Raw genomic sequence first — 16,279 nt, forward strand, 5'->3', positions numbered from 1 at the left:
ATAAGTTCAGCGTGATTTTAGAAATATTTTTGAATTAGCAAATTTTGTGATTTAAAAGAAATTATTAGGAAAATTGGGTCGAAAACGAGGTATCGAGACCTCGATATTATAAACTGAGCTGTAAATATTTTTATAAATATTTACGGAGTGTCATTAGGGTAGTATTAAAGTTTCGTTAAGAAATTTTAATGTTCCGATGGTTAATTGATTAAAAAGGGCTAAATTGCAACAAAGGTAAAAGTTTAATTATAGATTAAAGAAAAGTTAAAAGGACTAAATAAGTAAATATGCCAAGTCCCATAAATGAGGCGGCATATGCATGATAAAATCTGAGATTTTTTTAAGTATATTATTATTTTATTATATTGTAAATTATATTATATTATTATATTATTATATTATTATATTTTAAATAAACAAAATTGTTGACAAATGTATGGTGTATATGATGAAATGTGGAAAAATAAAATACATATATTAGTAATTATTACACATTTACTTATTATTTAAGTAAATAATTTTATATTATTATTTTATTGTTATTATATTAAACTAATGAAATAAAAGATAGAAAAGAGAATAGAAACAGAATAGCATGGACGAAACAGAGAAGGAAAGAAGGAAAGAAAGAAAAGAGAAAATTGAGGTTTTGAGGTTCTAAGCTCATTTGGTAAGTCAATTTAATCCATTTTCTCTTATTTTTGATGTTTTTGGAATCCTAGAGATAAATACTACTTGATTTATGTTGATATTTTGAAAGTTAGTAGATTATTAGATGATGTTCATGTTGAATAAATTGAAGTGTTAGGGGGGTTAAATTGATTGAATTTCAAGTTAGAAGTTAGTAAAGGATTTAATTGTAAAATAAAGTGTAAGTTTTGAAAAGTAAGGACTAAATTGAAAGAATCCCGAAATTAGGAATATATGGTGAAATTGAAGAGCTAAATTGAGTTTGTAGTAAGAATTAAGAGAGAATATGGAGTTAGAATGGGAAAATAAAATTAATATTGATAAGGGATTAAATTAGAATTTGGGTAAAGTTTAGGTACAAAAGGAAATATTTTAATGAAATTGTGTATTAATGATTTTTAATTGTTTAATTACGTAGCTAATGTCGTGCAAGAGTTATTGTCCGAGAAAGAAAAGGAGAAGGTGAACAAGGAGTGACTCGAGAGAAATTTCGGTTAATATTACCATAATTCGAATTTAATTATTAATTGTTATATTTTAATTAAAATGCATGCAGATAAGTAAAATTAGGTAAGCAATAGAAATGATAATAGTGATTTGGATTGAATGAAATTGAATTGAATGAAGAAAATACGTGAGTATTTGAAATGCATATTGATTGAAAAATAATTAGTGATTTGAGTTTGATTGGAAAATAAATTAAAATATAAATTGAATAAAAGTGAATTAAATTATGATTATGTGTGAATATGTGAATTGTGAATTGATATGTGAATTGGAAATCGAGATATGAGATTTGAAGATATGTGAATATGTGAATTGTGTATTGATTGAAAAGTGGTTTGAATTGAATCGAAGTATGATTGTATGCGAATATTTGAAATATGTATTGGTATTGAATTGTATATTGATTTGAAAGTGGGAAGTGAATCTGAGTTGAATTGTGATTGAATCGAAAGTGAATTTGAAATAGAAAAATGATTTGAATACCCTATTAACTAGTCGGGCTGAGTCGGATATAGTTGGCATGCCATAGGATTGGAAGTGTTCAGGGATACTTCGACCTTGAGTCGATGAGACACTGGGTGTCATACTGTTACTTCGGATAGATTCGATGAGGTACTGGGTACCAACTTACTTCGGCTTGGCCGATGAGACACTGGGTGTCACTTTATTACTTCGAACTATCCGATGAGGCACTGGGTGCCATTCTGGTGTGTTTGGTTGGATCCGTGTATCCGCCAAAGTCCGAGTCAAGTTAATAGGGATAAATGAATAATTTTGATAATATAAATTTTATTGAATGGTCTTGAATATGAATCGAAATGAGATATTAAATTGAGATATGGAAATGAAATGTATGAACCAAGGGTTCAAGAAATAGTTAACGATATAGTTCATGAAATGATTTTGGTAGTATGAGATGATGTAAAAATATAAGTAAAGATAAGCAAATTGAAATAGCTATTGCTGAGAAATGATAAGTGAAAATAAAATGATTCGAAATAGTGGAATTATATGTGAATTTAATTGAATACAAGTTATTGAAATTTATTTATGGATTTAATATATTAAATGTTTATTAAATGATTAAAAGTATAAATTGAATATAAATAGAAATGATAATGAATGAGTTGATAAATTGATTGAATTTGTATGAATTGAAATGAGTTATTAGAATGAGATGTTGAAAAATCCAATAGAATTGAGATAGTGAAATAAGGCATGAATACAATTAAATACAAGATTGAAATATTGCTTATTGTTATTAATTATCAAGTTGTTTTAAAGTACGAGACAATTAACGAATAATTATAGACATAAATTAAATGTATATAATTTATCGATTAATGTTATTAAATTGAATTATGCTAATGCCACTGAGTATTCCCATGCTCAGCGTACGGTTGTTTCCGTGCGCAGGTTAGTAGAAAACCAGTGTTCGGTCCAGCATCCAGAGTAATCTCGACCTCAGAGAAATTTTAGTGATGTACCTTTCTTTTGATAACGCGGCATGTACCTAAGTAATATATATACCTAAGTGATGTATAGGAATTAATCATTTTGAATGTTTTTATCTATGATGTTGCTAAAGGAAGATGTGTATGTGATTAAAATGGTTTAAGTATGAATGTGTTTGGTACTATGTATGTTTAGGTGATAAATCATGCATGGAAATCATGAAAGAGTAAAACTTTGCAAAGAAACAGATTTCAAGCAGCTACAGTGATGTGACTTTGAAAAATCACCTAGGATAGTATATAATGAGTTAGAAGGTGAATGATATATGGAATTAAAGCTTGTTGTGTCTATTTTCATGGAAAAATAACGGTTTAACAAAAGGAGTTTTATATTTTAAGATATGTGAATTTTCGTGACACAGGGTCAGAACAGTTTTTGGTGTCCCCTGTTTTGAGTTTAGAAAATCATTAAAAATTGTACAAAAATATTTATGAGTTTTATTTTACATGCTTAGATTCCTTATTGAGTCTATTTTCTGTAGAAACAAGTAATAACTTCATATGAAAATCCTACAATGAGAAAATTTATTTTTAGTGACAAGAGATCAGGACAGTTAAGTGGTGAAACATGGGAAACTTTATCTAATAAACTGTACTAATTGGCTGAACTAAAAATTTTAAAAATTTTATGGTAGGAAGATATATGAGTCTAGTTTCAAGAAAAATTTACGGAATTAAATTTCGATCTCGTAGCTCGAGTTATAATTAATTTAGTAACTGCTGCACAATTGGACAGATTCGCTATAAATAGTGAAATAAATTTTCAAACAAGTTTTTATACTCCGAATTAGTAAGATAAGTAACGCCTCGTGCTCGACTCCGGAAACGGTCTCGGGTAAGGGGTGTTACAGTCTTTTTCGATTTTCGGCCACTAGAGGCGGCGGTTTCCGTCATCGATGACAGGCGATCATGGCGGAGACTCGCCGGCCCCATGATTGGAGAGAAAGGCAGCTTCAAAATAAAATAAAATGAAAATAACTGTTTTTTTTAAAAAAAAACTAAATTAAAATGATTTTTTAAAATATATTTTACTTATATAAGCCCCCAAAACGGCGTCTTGCTTAAGCTTTAGATGCCAACACGGTGTCGTTTTGACGCAACCTGACTACTGACTCGACCCCCCACAGGATTCACGTGTTTTTTATGTGAGGGGTCTATTTGCACCTTTAGTCCTTCTGATTTTTAATTATTTTTCAATCCAATCCAATCCTTATTTTTTTTAATTTTTACCACGGAATTTTGGTTCTGTTTCATTTTAGCCCCTCTCGGAACGGTGCATTTAGGTTGATTGGGATAATTTCCCATTTGGCCCCTATTTCTTTTCACGCATTTCATTTAGATCCTTTATTCTGTTTTATTAATTATTTTTTTATTATTTACAATTCATACCCCTTAATTTCATTCTGATTTCAATTTAATCCTTAGTTTACTTAACTTCAATCATTTTTACAAGCTGTTTTATTTTATTGTTATTTACTTATTTATTTATTTATTTTCAACCTTTCATAATTTATTTTATTTTATTATTATTTACTTATTTATTTATTATTCCAATTTCAGCCTTTCATGATTTTTTTTATTTACTCATTTATTTATTTATTATTTCAATTTTAGCCTTTCATGAATCTTTTTATTTTTACTCATTTACTTATTTATTTATTTATTATTGCCCTACCTTTTATTTTGAAAATTTATATTTTTCATATTTGTACATTTTTGCCATGTTCATTATTAGTTCATTTTTTGTTTTAGTTATTTTATTATTTCTTTTTTTATTTTTGGCATTTTCATGTCATGTCTTTTAATCATACATCTTCTAATTTTTATTTTTATTTTAAGTTAACTTATTTATTTTATTATTTTTATTTTTATTTTAAGTTAACTTATCTATTTTATTATTATGATTACATTCTTGCAGCTATAGTATCCCTTTATTTATTATTTATCATTTTGATATCTTACCCATATAGTTATTTTATATTATTTCATTATCGCTATATCATATATTATGTTTAAACATTTATCCATTTTTATATTATATCTAAATAAGATAAATATACATTGTTTTAAATGTTACATTTGTTATTACTTAATGAAGGAAATTTTAAAATTAAGACAATGTCCAGTATTTAGAGATTCGAGAAATCGTGCCCTAACTTACAGGGTTCGACTTTTTCCTTGAACCTAGATAACCGAACATCCCTTTTAAAATTAAAACACATGAGATTTAATTGAATAATGAGCAAACTTATTTTTGAGGATTCGAGATATCGTGTCCTAACTTATGGGATATGATCTTTTCGTTTACCTCTAGATAAGAAAGCCTTTTACATATGTTTTAATTTAGTTTAGTGATTTTAAGTTAAAATATCATCATGCAAGATGGGATCATGTTTTAAATTCTCTTCAATTTTTTAATTTTCAACACTAAGACATCGAGTAATCAATTAGGTACCAATTTTGAACGTCACGAGGGTGCTAATCCTTTCTCGTGCATAACTGACTCCCGAACTCATTTCTTGAATTTTTGTAGACTGAAAATCATTTTAATAAATCAAACATTTTATTAAAATTACGAGGTGATCCAATCACACCTCGTAAAAATGATTGATGACGACTCCCATTTTCGTTCGATTTCAAAAAAGTTTAGACAGTCGAAATTTATAAAAGCTTCTAATGAAATAAAGCTTAATTTGAGAGACAGAATAAGTAATAGCAGTACACATTATTTCAGAGTCAACACTGGCTGATCCACAGTTATAAATAGGTTGTTCTCTGAATTTTAAAAGAAAAAATAAAATGAAATGATAAGAGAAGAAAGAGGGAAAAATAAAAACTTCACAATAACAGCAAGGTAAAATCAAATTTGGTCTTCATCAGGACTTCCTCCAATTTCCTTGCCTCCTTTTTTATTCTCATGCTGCTTTCATTTGCTGCCAAGAAAAACAGATTGGGTCGGTATTTGATACACTACAGTAGAGTTTAAAACTATACACACCAGTTTTTATATATTCATTTTGTATTACATGCTAGTATCACACAATTCTTATAATTTTAATTGTGGAATTTAAAATTTTTAAATAACCATTGTAATAATTAAAAACTTAAGGGACGGATAAAGCAGTTATATATATGTCTTGAATGTATTTAACTCACTCGTTTCTCTTCTTCCATCTTGGCCTTGATGAAAGAGTAGGCGGCCACTCCAGCAATTGCTACGGCTGTTCCTATACCAGTCTGAGTTGAAATCTTGTTTCCTGCACCAAGTATAGTTCGTTAGATATGGTTGCCAGTATCCTAAAATGAAGAACAAAATCATGGACTCTGCATAATTTATTAACTTACCAAAGACAATGATTGAGAAGCCAATGACAAATACACGTTTCAGCACGTTGCCCACTGCATGGGTCAGTGGTGCCACCCGCTCCAGAGTATTGGTAGCCAACTGAAAAAGAAAATAAAAACCTTCTTTAGCTTCGGTTGCATATTTGAATAAAAATATTAAATTTGAAAATATCACTAAACATCAATCAACAAGCTAGTATCACTTTCCTTAGACCTCATCATGAGTATAATACGGTATTGTTATCTTTGAGTGTTAATTGATCTCTCAAAGATTTATCACTTGAAGGTACGCTTCCTAAATTCAAACCTAGACGGATATTGCTAGTTGATAGATCATGATAGGAACATTAACTTGGATAAAAATGGTTAGAGCTGTTTAAAATATAACTTAAGCTTAAGTTTTAATATTCAAAACTTGAACATAGTTGAACTTATTTTTTTTAATTTTGTAATATGTTATTTTTATTTTATTTATATATTATGTAATTTATTTCATATGAAATTTATGTTAAAAAATACATTAAGGTGTTAATGTTTACAAAGTTGATAAAAGTAAAGATTTATAATTTTAACATATATTTAAAAATATTTTTATTTAAAAAATTAAAAATAACATATACAAGTTTAAAGGTTGGATTCAATCATTCATAAATATAAACAGATTTAAATAAACTATTAACAGCTCTAACCGGTAAAGAGAGGTCATGCTTTAGACAGATGAAGCATATCAAAAACAGAAAATAAACTTAAAACACTAAATATGGAGAAAATAATTTACCTGATTATAGAGATGGTAGAACATTCCCACCCAGAAAAGATCTGAGATGAACTTAGTCATACCCACTTTAGCAATAGCATCATTGAAACCATGCTTCAACAATTGAGGACCCTCAAACTGCAACAATCAGATGGGGAAACACGGAAGGGTTTTAAACAGACTGTGTGCTTAAGCTTTTAACTATCTAAAAAGCTGCAGCTGCATGCATTGAAACCTCTTTTCTTTTACTTACAATGAGGGCTGGGGGAATACAGACGAAGAGAGCAATGATGGAAATATAAGCATAGACATTTGTACTGTCCATATCCGTCTGCATATATATGAAAAAACCAACAATTATTATAATTCAAAGTTATGAACAAACTGAAAAGTAAGAAGAAGAGGAGAAAGGTCACCATAGCTTTCTTGGAATAGATACTCCTGTAAGTGAAGGAGATGTTGGAAATCATTGCGCTAATGAAACCCGTCCAATTGAATGACAGCTCAGTCAGTGATGCCATGGATACACCTGCATTCAGTTTGCAATTAATTAATGGCATTCAAACATGGTAAAATTCACACTTTGAACTGGTTTTCATGAGGTGATAGAACAGAGAAACAGAGAGATTACCAATAACAACAGGAGCAAGAGACAACCATAGAGTGATTGGTATTGATTGTCCAAGTATGAACTGGGAAGCAGCAGCGTTGAAGAAAGGCTCAAGAGCTGCAAAAGCAAACAACTTGTTCCTTATCAGCCTCATAAGCAATAGTGCACTATACATATATGCACAAGAGAATAAATGCATGATGTATTACCTTTGATAGTGTGGGTGAAAGAAACAGCAACAGCTGCAAAGGAGACATTGCTAGTTACATGACCAAGTCCATGGCATACAGCAACAGGAATCAACAACTTCAGTAGGTTTGAATCAATAGGCTACACACATGAAAAAAAGATAACAATTACATGGTATTAATCAGTTGAAATTTGGTATAAAATTCTCATATTTTCTTCAAAAGGTAGCAATGTTCCAATCTCCGGACATAATGCTACGAAAAAACATAACCACGGCAGTAAAGTTCGCACATGCAGCGGTTTGTAATCACTCAAATTCCAATGTAAGGAATCAAATGCAAACGCATATACATTATAATGGAAAGGAGGAGAAAATAGGTCTGATTCTGATATTTGTCCTCTACCACGCTAAAATTTGATATAATTATATCTCTCTGCTTTTGTAATGTTATTAGTAAGTCCAAAATATTAAAAGCATTAATTACTACCGCTAATAATGTAAAAATTTTATATTGTTATTTGGTCATATAGTTAGGGCCCGTGGAATTCTAAAAGAAATTCTAAATCATCACTTTTAATGGGATCAACTTCAACCTACTAATAATATTAAAAATAGAAAGATCACATTGTGTGAAATTAAAGTAAAAAATTTAAATCTCAAATTTTAATATAATGCACCGACTAAAACCAGAATTAGCCCAATAGTATCTGTCAGAAAAAAAAAGAAAAAAAAAAAGAAATAGTAAGTTGAGATAATAGACTTGAAGGTTCACTTACAGCCCGCTTAGGGAGGCCTACAGCCCAGCTCACCAAACAGTAAACTACCCCAACGAACAAGTGAATGACCGATACAAAACTGCGCCGAAAATGCCATGAAAAAAAATCCTTCATAACAAAGCCATGCTATGAACAAGCATTGAGAACCCAAAAAAAATGTAAAATGGAAATTCATGTACTCACTAGGGATAAGGGAAGTAATTGTAGATCTTCTTGTTGAGAATGTTGAATATTACATTCAAGAAGTACCTGGAAAAAAATTAAATTAAATTAAATGGATGATCGTGTAATTCAAAAAAATTGAAGTAAACTTGACGGAATCTTAACTGCCGTTTTGACTCATTTGAAAGTGTATCGTTGAACGGTTTTTTTTTTTTTTGTGCTTACGTAACTTACCACATGAAGAAGAAAAATCCGGTAACAAGAGCAGGATACTTCTCGAAGAATCCAACCGGAGCGATCTTCCCCTCCCTGCAATAACACACGAGTCAGTGAGTCAGTGACTGAAGCGTGGACTAGTTGACCGAGTCAGAACGGAGGAAACGGACCTCACCCGGCGGAATCGCTTCCTCCCTCGGCCGGTGACGACGCGGCAGCCGAAACCGGTTTCAGAACCTCTCGCTTGCTAACCGACGAGCATTCGAGTAGCAAGGAGGGCCTTAGTTGCCTCCGCCATATGACGTTCCCGCCTTCACCGACGGCTCCGATCGGCTTAGCCGAAGCATACGAAACGTTGACAATCCCCGGCGAAAGCTTCGGCCTGAGCTGAGGTAAGCCGGTGATAACAGAAGCGCGTGATAACAATCGCGACTCCATTGCTAGAGAGAGAGAAAAGGAAAGGAAAGGAAAGGAACGAACGAAAATGTGTGTATGCTAGCAAGAGTGAGCTCTTAATGCAGAGACGCAAATTAACTGTCTCTATTTTTTTTTTTAATTTTTCTCAACTACTAACATTTTCTATTTTTGTGGTTCTCAAATTTCAAAACCAATTACATCATTTTTGTTCCTCTGCATCCAAACACAGGACAATATAATGAAGCCTCTTACTTCATCACGTAGAGTCAACGGTGCAGTACCGCAAAAGAACATAGAAAGAGGGAATATGGTTCGGCAAATAGAGTATTGGGGCTTTTTTTTTTATTTGGGCTGAAACGAAGATTCGATAGTTAAACCCTTTAATTTTAGTATTTAGTGTATATAGATATGTTCTTTACATTTTTAGGGCCCTGAGTAAAATAATAAAATAAGGTCTTAGATTTCTTAAAAGTTAGAGAAAAATTTTTTTAGGTCCCTCAAAAGTTGTTAAAAATTTTTTTGACTTTTAAAAGTTAAAAAATAATAATAATAATTTTGGGGCGCTTAAAAATTGAAAAACAATATTTTAAACCCCTTTCAGCCTTGGGCCCTGGGCGGCTGCACCTCTAGACGACCTCCAAAGCCAAGTTTGGGTGTATGGAGGTTTGCAAGAGCTTGTTGAACAAAAATCTCCAAAAAAAAAAGCTAAGATATATAGACAACTTTTTTCACACATGATTGAGAATGATATATGTGGAATGTCATATCTAACCATACTTGCTCAAAAATTAATCTCTTTGTCACATGCGCTCAAACCTAACGAGATATGTGGAATGAGATATATATATAAATATATATATCTATTTCGTGAATATTTATGCACTTCTAATTTATTTTCAATTTATTTGCTTAAAATGATTTCTTATACAACTTTATAATAATTGAAATATGCTACTTGACAAATTTATTCAGAGTGTGACATAATTACCACTAATTTATTTACTAAGAACATGACATAATTATCATTAAGAATATAGTTTACAATTATATTGATACACTATTAATATTTATCAATTTCCACCAAATAAGGACCTTACAAAAATTATTTATTTGAATTTTTAAAAATATTCACTAATTAATGTTCATGATGAATATTTTAATTTCTTAATAATAGTATTTTATTTCAATAATTTTACCCGATAAAAAATAAATTATTATAAATAAATAAATACTTAACAATAAAATATATCGCGTATTTCAAATAAGTTTTCAAACCAACTATAAACAATTAGCCAATTGTGGTAGAGTCGTACTTATTAGATTCAAGACTAATCCGAGGGAATGAAAAGTAAAAGGGTGGAGACAAAAATTGTGGCTGAAGATTTAGGGATGACAAGATTTTTGGCGGATGAAGAGAAAAGTAGGGCCGGTTCTTATCCCCAGTGAAAGGCTCGTGAAGGGAAGAGGATATAGTGATTCTTGTCCAATCCTTACTGGTCTATTCCTTGATTTTCCATAACATCCTTATCTTCTTCAATCTTTTCCTTTTCTCTTGTGTGGTGAAAACTGAAAAAAATAAATAAAATATTTTATTTTTTGTCAGATAATACCCATTTTAGGATCATTTTAAAAAGGATTGGTAAGAAGAAAGAGATTGGTAGCGAGTGGTACGTATGAGAAAGGCTGTTGTTGCATGTAATTTTCATTGGGTTGTGGTTATAGTTCTGACACATGTACTTTTATTTAATAAACAGGACACCTGTTTCTACGATATTAAAATTCGAAATTATTTTATAGATCATTTCTATCATATTATTTATGGTTTCGTCTAATTAGAAAAAAGATATATATAATCTTTTTTTCTACATCGTATATATACTTAGACTAAACTTCTAAATCAAAGATGATGTATCTTATTTTAATTGAGCGGAACTATGAATGATATGATGGAAAGAGTTCGTAAAATAATTTATTGTCTTCAAATTCATTTTCATGTGCCTTATCATTTGAGCTTTTCTTTGTTCTTTTTAATTTATCATAATTTTAAACACCAAACTCAATATTTGGTACGAGTAAAGACAAATTTGTAAAAGAATTTTTCTATTCACGTAAAATAACTTGTATGCATTAATATCCCATGTATGCATTAATATTTCAATAAAGGTATCGTGGAGGCGCTTGTATTAAAAGTTATATTGCATTTTGTTGTCTCTACTAAAAAAAAAGTAAATTAGTTTAAGTACGTTAAATCCAAAAACAAATTGATCATTCTATTAAAAATTTCATTTATTTTTATTATTAAAAACCGATACGTGACTTGTCACATATAACTATCTAGTTATCCGTCGGCTAGAGGCTAGCCTGAAAAATGATCGGATCAAACCTCGGGTAAGGTTTTTTTGGCCCGATCTCAGCCTGAATTTGGTTTTTTTTGCTACTATTTTCTCACTATTTTGTTACCATTTCACTATTTTGTTGTTATTATTTGGATATTGTATAGCTCTTATTTTATTGTTAATTTTGTTGTCATTTTAAAGACATTTGCTTGTTAAGTTGCACCTATCTTAATGTTATTTAAGTATAAAAACTTTTTAAAATTTATTTTAAATTTATTTTAATGTTTTTAGTGCATTTAATGTATTATATATTTTAATTTTTTTAAATAAAATTTTAAAAAATTAATAAGAACAAGTTGGGCCGAGTTTTATCATTTTTATCTAAATTGAATTTGAGAAAAAATTTAGGCCCATTTTCAAATCAGGCCTAAAAATTTGTTAGGGCCTGACCCAAGGACAACTCTACTGTCAACTACACCAATTTTTAATAATAAAAATGAATTATTTTCTTTTAAAAAATTTAATTTATTTTTCGATGTAAAAATTAATTCACTTATTTTTTTAAATAAAAAGCACAACCTCCATAACTTTTTACCCAGTGAAAACTCATTTTCTCAGGTTACTAGGCATGTTTGGGTACAAATTTGATAGGGAAATTGCAACAAACGGTTTGGCATATTGGGTTGAATACGCAGATGATGCCATTAAGCCCAACAAAACACACAATAAGCTATCCAGTATCAAGCTTATCTTTTTCAGCTTCTAAAAGATTGGGCTGTTGAATTGTTTCAGGTTTGGGCCTTAGAGTTAATTTCCCTGTTGAAGACTATAATTTACTCTCAATACTTCAAAACCTTCTAAAGTATCGGAATCGCATTAATCAAGTATTTTCTTTCGGTTAATCTATCAATTTGTATTAACTTGGATATAAAAAAGAATATGGATTAATTGTTAATCATATTCATGCCTATCGTATGAACAATTTGAATTTGACATGTCAAGGTCACTAAAACTATTAGTGAGTTTACATTTTGATCAATCAATTTCAAAATATTACAAAATGGTTACTAAACTATTTAAAAGTATTTATTTAAGTAGTCGGGCTGTTAATTTTTAAAAAAAAATGGTTTAGCTGACAAGCTCAAAGTGACGATTTGATGTATGGTACCATTAACGAGTTGAAGAATATACCTTATATTCAAGTCAATCTAATAGTTAGTATTAGAGATTGAAAAAGAAAAGTATTTAGATATTAGTTCGTAAATTAACGGCGTTTAAAGTTATTTTATAAAAAAACTAAATTATAAAAAAATAAAAATAATAATAATAATGCAAAGAATACAAATAGAGAAACTCTTTCGATAACAATTTTAATAGTTTAAAGGGTATAATCTCATAAACGTTAATTGGCCGACAAAGGAAAGCCAATTCCATGGCGTGTAGTAGGGAATACAACAAACAACATACTACCCAAAACCCCAATCCCAACCGGCAACGCCGTGAGCATCTCCTGAGCTTGTCTCGACGGTGCCGGATAAAAGCAATTCACCACGTTCTGATCAAACAACGCCACAGCCGCGAACACCAGTATCGACAAAAAAGCATGTACGAAATCTATAAACCGCAACCGGTATTTCGCCGCAGATTCCGGCGGTAAAGTGGCCGAACCATCAATGACCCACAACCCATTCAAAGTTGCCAACCCGTAACAAACATTCCCATCCTTGTCTCTGAAACTATCCGTGAAGCTGGTGAAGAAACACGACAACCCACAAAGGAGTATCAGTCCGGCAGTCATGGACCGACACACCGAGTCACAGTCACCTTGGTTAGTGAAAATGGGGGAGAGAAGCTGGAAAGCAAGGACGGTGCCGGTGGGTAATAAGTTAGCCAAATGTGCTGTGCTTTGAAATGTTTGACTGATTGCTATTTGTATGAGAGTTTTTCTTTCGGGTGCGGGTAGTACTGCCAAGTCTTGTAGGAGGTGTTCATGCGATTCATCATCAGCATTAGCTTGAAATTTGATATCCATGGCTGAGAAATGTTCTTAAATTTTATATATGTGTATATATATATATATTTCTCTGTTACTTTTGCTGAGAAACTGTGTATATATATATATAGATTATGGAGGTTGATCCATTGAGTAGACATGTTCTTGAGTGGTGGTAAAGGAAGGGAAGAGAATGAAGCGATGCCTTGCAAGGAAAAGCAAGCTTCCAAAATATAGAAAATCATCAAGGTTCCGCCATATCCTGAAATGGGAGTTTTGGTTTCAAGCAGGGGCGGATCTAAAGTTCACTAAAATGGAAAATTTTACATTTAGGTGGTTTATAATTTATAAAATTTTAAATTAGTAATAGTAAAATTATACTCTTAACTCTCCATGATAAAAATTTGATTTGATATTTTAAAAATTATAAAGATATAGGCTATTAAAATGGTAAAATTGTATTTTTACTATCATAAAAATATATAATTTAATTTCGCCTCCCAAATTTCTAACTTCACCATTGCCCCCAAGTCATATTTTTGGATCCGCCACAGGTTTCAAGATTTTACTAGCATAAAATTTACGGGGAAATGATAAGTAGCTAGATATTCGAGTATCGTGGATTGGGAAAAAAATAATGTCCGGAGAGTTTTTGAGTCCAATTCAACTCAAGTTTGAATTTAGTCATAGCCTAATATAACTACTCCATGTTCAAAGTTTCGATTTAGTTCAATTCTGGATATAGTCTAATTTAATTACTAAGTTTTTTAGAAAAAAAAGTTAAGATTGATTGATACTAACAATTATTGGGTCGAGTAGTAAGAATTTCAATATCACCTAAAAAAGGTATTATGTTTGAGTCTTATGAACGAGAAAAACAACATTAGAAAGATGTGCCTCATTTTAAGTTCTAATCCAACTCGCCTTCAGATTTAACAAGGATTCAATATAATTGCCGAATATGGTTAATCAAATAAGGGTTTGATTTGGCTCAACATTAAATTTAGTTGTAACCCAATATGACAGGTCATTTAGGGATTCAGTCTAGCTCAACATCTAATTTAATCGAAGTCCAATACAATTACCAAGGTTATAGATAAAAATGTGATTAAAAAGACCAATTAAAACTAATGATTATTAGGTGGAGTAGTAAAAACTTTAATGCCCCTTTTAAGTAATATCTTATGTTTGAATTTTGTGGACAAAAATAACATTAAAAAAAGTTATTCATTTAAAAATTAGGGTAAACTATCCTATTAGTCACTTTAAATATGAATAGTTTCTATTTTGGTCACCCTAAAATAGAAATTAATCAAGTATGTTACTCCACCGTTAAATGGTGACTAATGGTGCATTTCTACGTTAGTCACTGTAAATAGGGGTTATTACTATTTTGATCACTCTAAATTTTTTGTGTATAACTATGCTGTTAGTCTTCCATTACCATTTAACGGTAGAGTGATCAATTTAACCAATTTTATTTTTGGAGTGATCAAATTAACAAAAAAAATTGAGATGACGAAAATAAAAACGGCCCCTATCTAGAATGACTAACATTAGAATTTACCCTAAAATTTTAGGGTTAATGTCTTTATATAAGAGAGTTTGGAGTGAAGGTTTCAATGGACCGACTTTTAATGAAAAATATATTTGATTTTCCAAATGAGAAGTGTGTGTTGCTTATGGGAAAGTCAGCAGATGTCATTCTTTTTGCCGAGACGCAATGCATAATATAAACTACATGTGAACCGGCAATCTTTTCCATTTTTATTTGTTTATGGGTTTATCTCAATGCTTGTTTTAGAGGCTAATATTATTCTCTGCAATTTCAAGCTGCCTTTTTATATAACCATCGCTTGCACGTCATAACTACAGATTACTTACAGATTAATGGGCGGAGAGACTTTGTGATGTGCTGCCCTTCGGGTTGGGGACGCAATCCCTGCCTAATCCCACTATAACTAATTCATAACTTGATAATCCCTTGCTTGATTTATCTTATGGTCAAAGCTTGATTCAAGTGAAGGTTGTTCTTGTTTATCTTCGAATTAGGTTGTAAGGCTTTTGGTCTTTTTCTAGAAAAGTTTTTTGAGATGACGTCTCTTTGAAATTGATAGACCCCTCAACATATTCGATATTGTCCTTAGTTGAGGTTTTGTCTCTCAACCCCACGGAAGTTGTCCAAAAGAAGTGGTGGACTCAATAGAGTGGAGCACCTCGTCGAGTGCTTGAAGAGACGAACCATGCACCACACAATTTACATAGACATGATCATGGGAGGTTTGAGCAAAAATGGGTTTAGGCAACAAAAATAAGATTAAATTAAAAAATTGTTTGGGCCTTAGATAAATTTTTTTGGCTTGGGCCCAGCTCGAATTTGTAAAAAAAAAATACTGCTGTTTTATTTTAATGTTCTTAGTGTATTTAATATATTATATTTTTAAAATTTTTTTTTATATAAAAATAATATAAAATTTTTTAATACGGTCGAGTCAGGTCGGACTCGAATTTTTACTTTTTTATTCGGATTGAGCTTAGACAAAATTTTAAATTATTTTACAGATCAAACCTATAAAATGAACCTAAAATATTACAGCCCGACCACGATCACCTCTAAATTCACGACCACGATTACCTCTAAATTCACATAATTAAGAAGTTTTGGTCGAATAATACTTATGAAATTAGGTAAATACACAAACCGACTGTAAAACCCTAAAAGGAGGCCATTTCTTGTTTGATCATCATCCTTTATTTCCCAGACAA

General features: G+C 30.8%; 2 protein-coding genes and 1 long non-coding RNA gene across 3 annotated transcripts; 1 reads left to right on the forward strand and 2 right to left on the reverse strand.

Moving 5' to 3' along the window:
* Nucleotides 1-562: 562 nt before the first annotated feature.
* Nucleotides 563-2,815, forward strand: LOC107941061 (uncharacterized). Its single transcript, XR_001695542.1, has 2 exons — nucleotides 563-670; nucleotides 2,614-2,815. It is a non-coding gene; the product is annotated as an uncharacterized lncRNA (long non-coding RNA).
* Nucleotides 2,816-5,371: 2,556 nt separating this feature from the next.
* LOC107941062 (triose phosphate/phosphate translocator, chloroplastic) lies at nucleotides 5,372-9,556 on the reverse strand. The gene is made up of 12 exons (XM_016874575.2): nucleotides 8,943-9,556; nucleotides 8,786-8,860; nucleotides 8,573-8,638; nucleotides 8,390-8,468; nucleotides 7,633-7,753; nucleotides 7,445-7,540; nucleotides 7,230-7,342; nucleotides 7,067-7,144; nucleotides 6,835-6,951; nucleotides 6,057-6,156; nucleotides 5,868-5,968; nucleotides 5,372-5,644 (listed from the first exon to the last, which is right to left on the reverse strand). Exons 1-12 carry the CDS (start codon nucleotides 9,203-9,205, stop codon nucleotides 5,627-5,629), a joined length of 1,227 nt encoding a protein of 408 aa, XP_016730064.1. The 5' UTR covers nucleotides 9,206-9,556; the 3' UTR covers nucleotides 5,372-5,626.
* A 3,309-nt stretch (nucleotides 9,557-12,865) lies between these two features.
* Nucleotides 12,866-13,754, reverse strand: LOC107941063 (protein DMP4). Its single transcript, XM_016874577.2, has one exon. The coding sequence runs from the start codon at nucleotides 13,550-13,552 to the stop codon at nucleotides 12,923-12,925; it is 630 nt and encodes a 209-aa protein (XP_016730066.1). The 5' UTR covers nucleotides 13,553-13,754; the 3' UTR covers nucleotides 12,866-12,922.
* Nucleotides 13,755-16,279: the final 2,525 nt, after the last annotated feature.

This window comes from Gossypium hirsutum, chromosome D10 (genome assembly GCF_007990345.1).
Source record: "Gossypium hirsutum isolate 1008001.06 chromosome D10, Gossypium_hirsutum_v2.1, whole genome shotgun sequence".
Lineage (NCBI taxonomy): Eukaryota > Viridiplantae > Streptophyta > Magnoliopsida > Malvales > Malvaceae > Gossypium > Gossypium hirsutum.

Excerpts from the sequence above, each read along its gene's own strand:
- LOC107941063 (XM_016874577.2), bottom strand. The coding sequence starts at position 13,552 with ATGGATATCAAATTTCAAGCTAATGCTGATGATGAATCGCATGAACAC.
- LOC107941062 (XM_016874575.2), bottom strand. The coding sequence starts at position 9,205 with ATGGAGTCGCGATTGTTATCACGCGCTTCTGTTATCACCGGCTTACCT. Across the intron at positions 7,754-8,389 it reads TAGGCCTCCCTAAGCGGGCT|CCTATTGATTCAAACCTACT; the intron begins GTAAGTGAACCT and ends TCATGTGTGTAG. Across the intron at positions 6,952-7,066 it reads GTATTCCCCCAGCCCTCATT|TTTGAGGGTCCTCAATTGTT; the intron begins GTAAGTAAAAGA and ends TGATTGTTGCAG.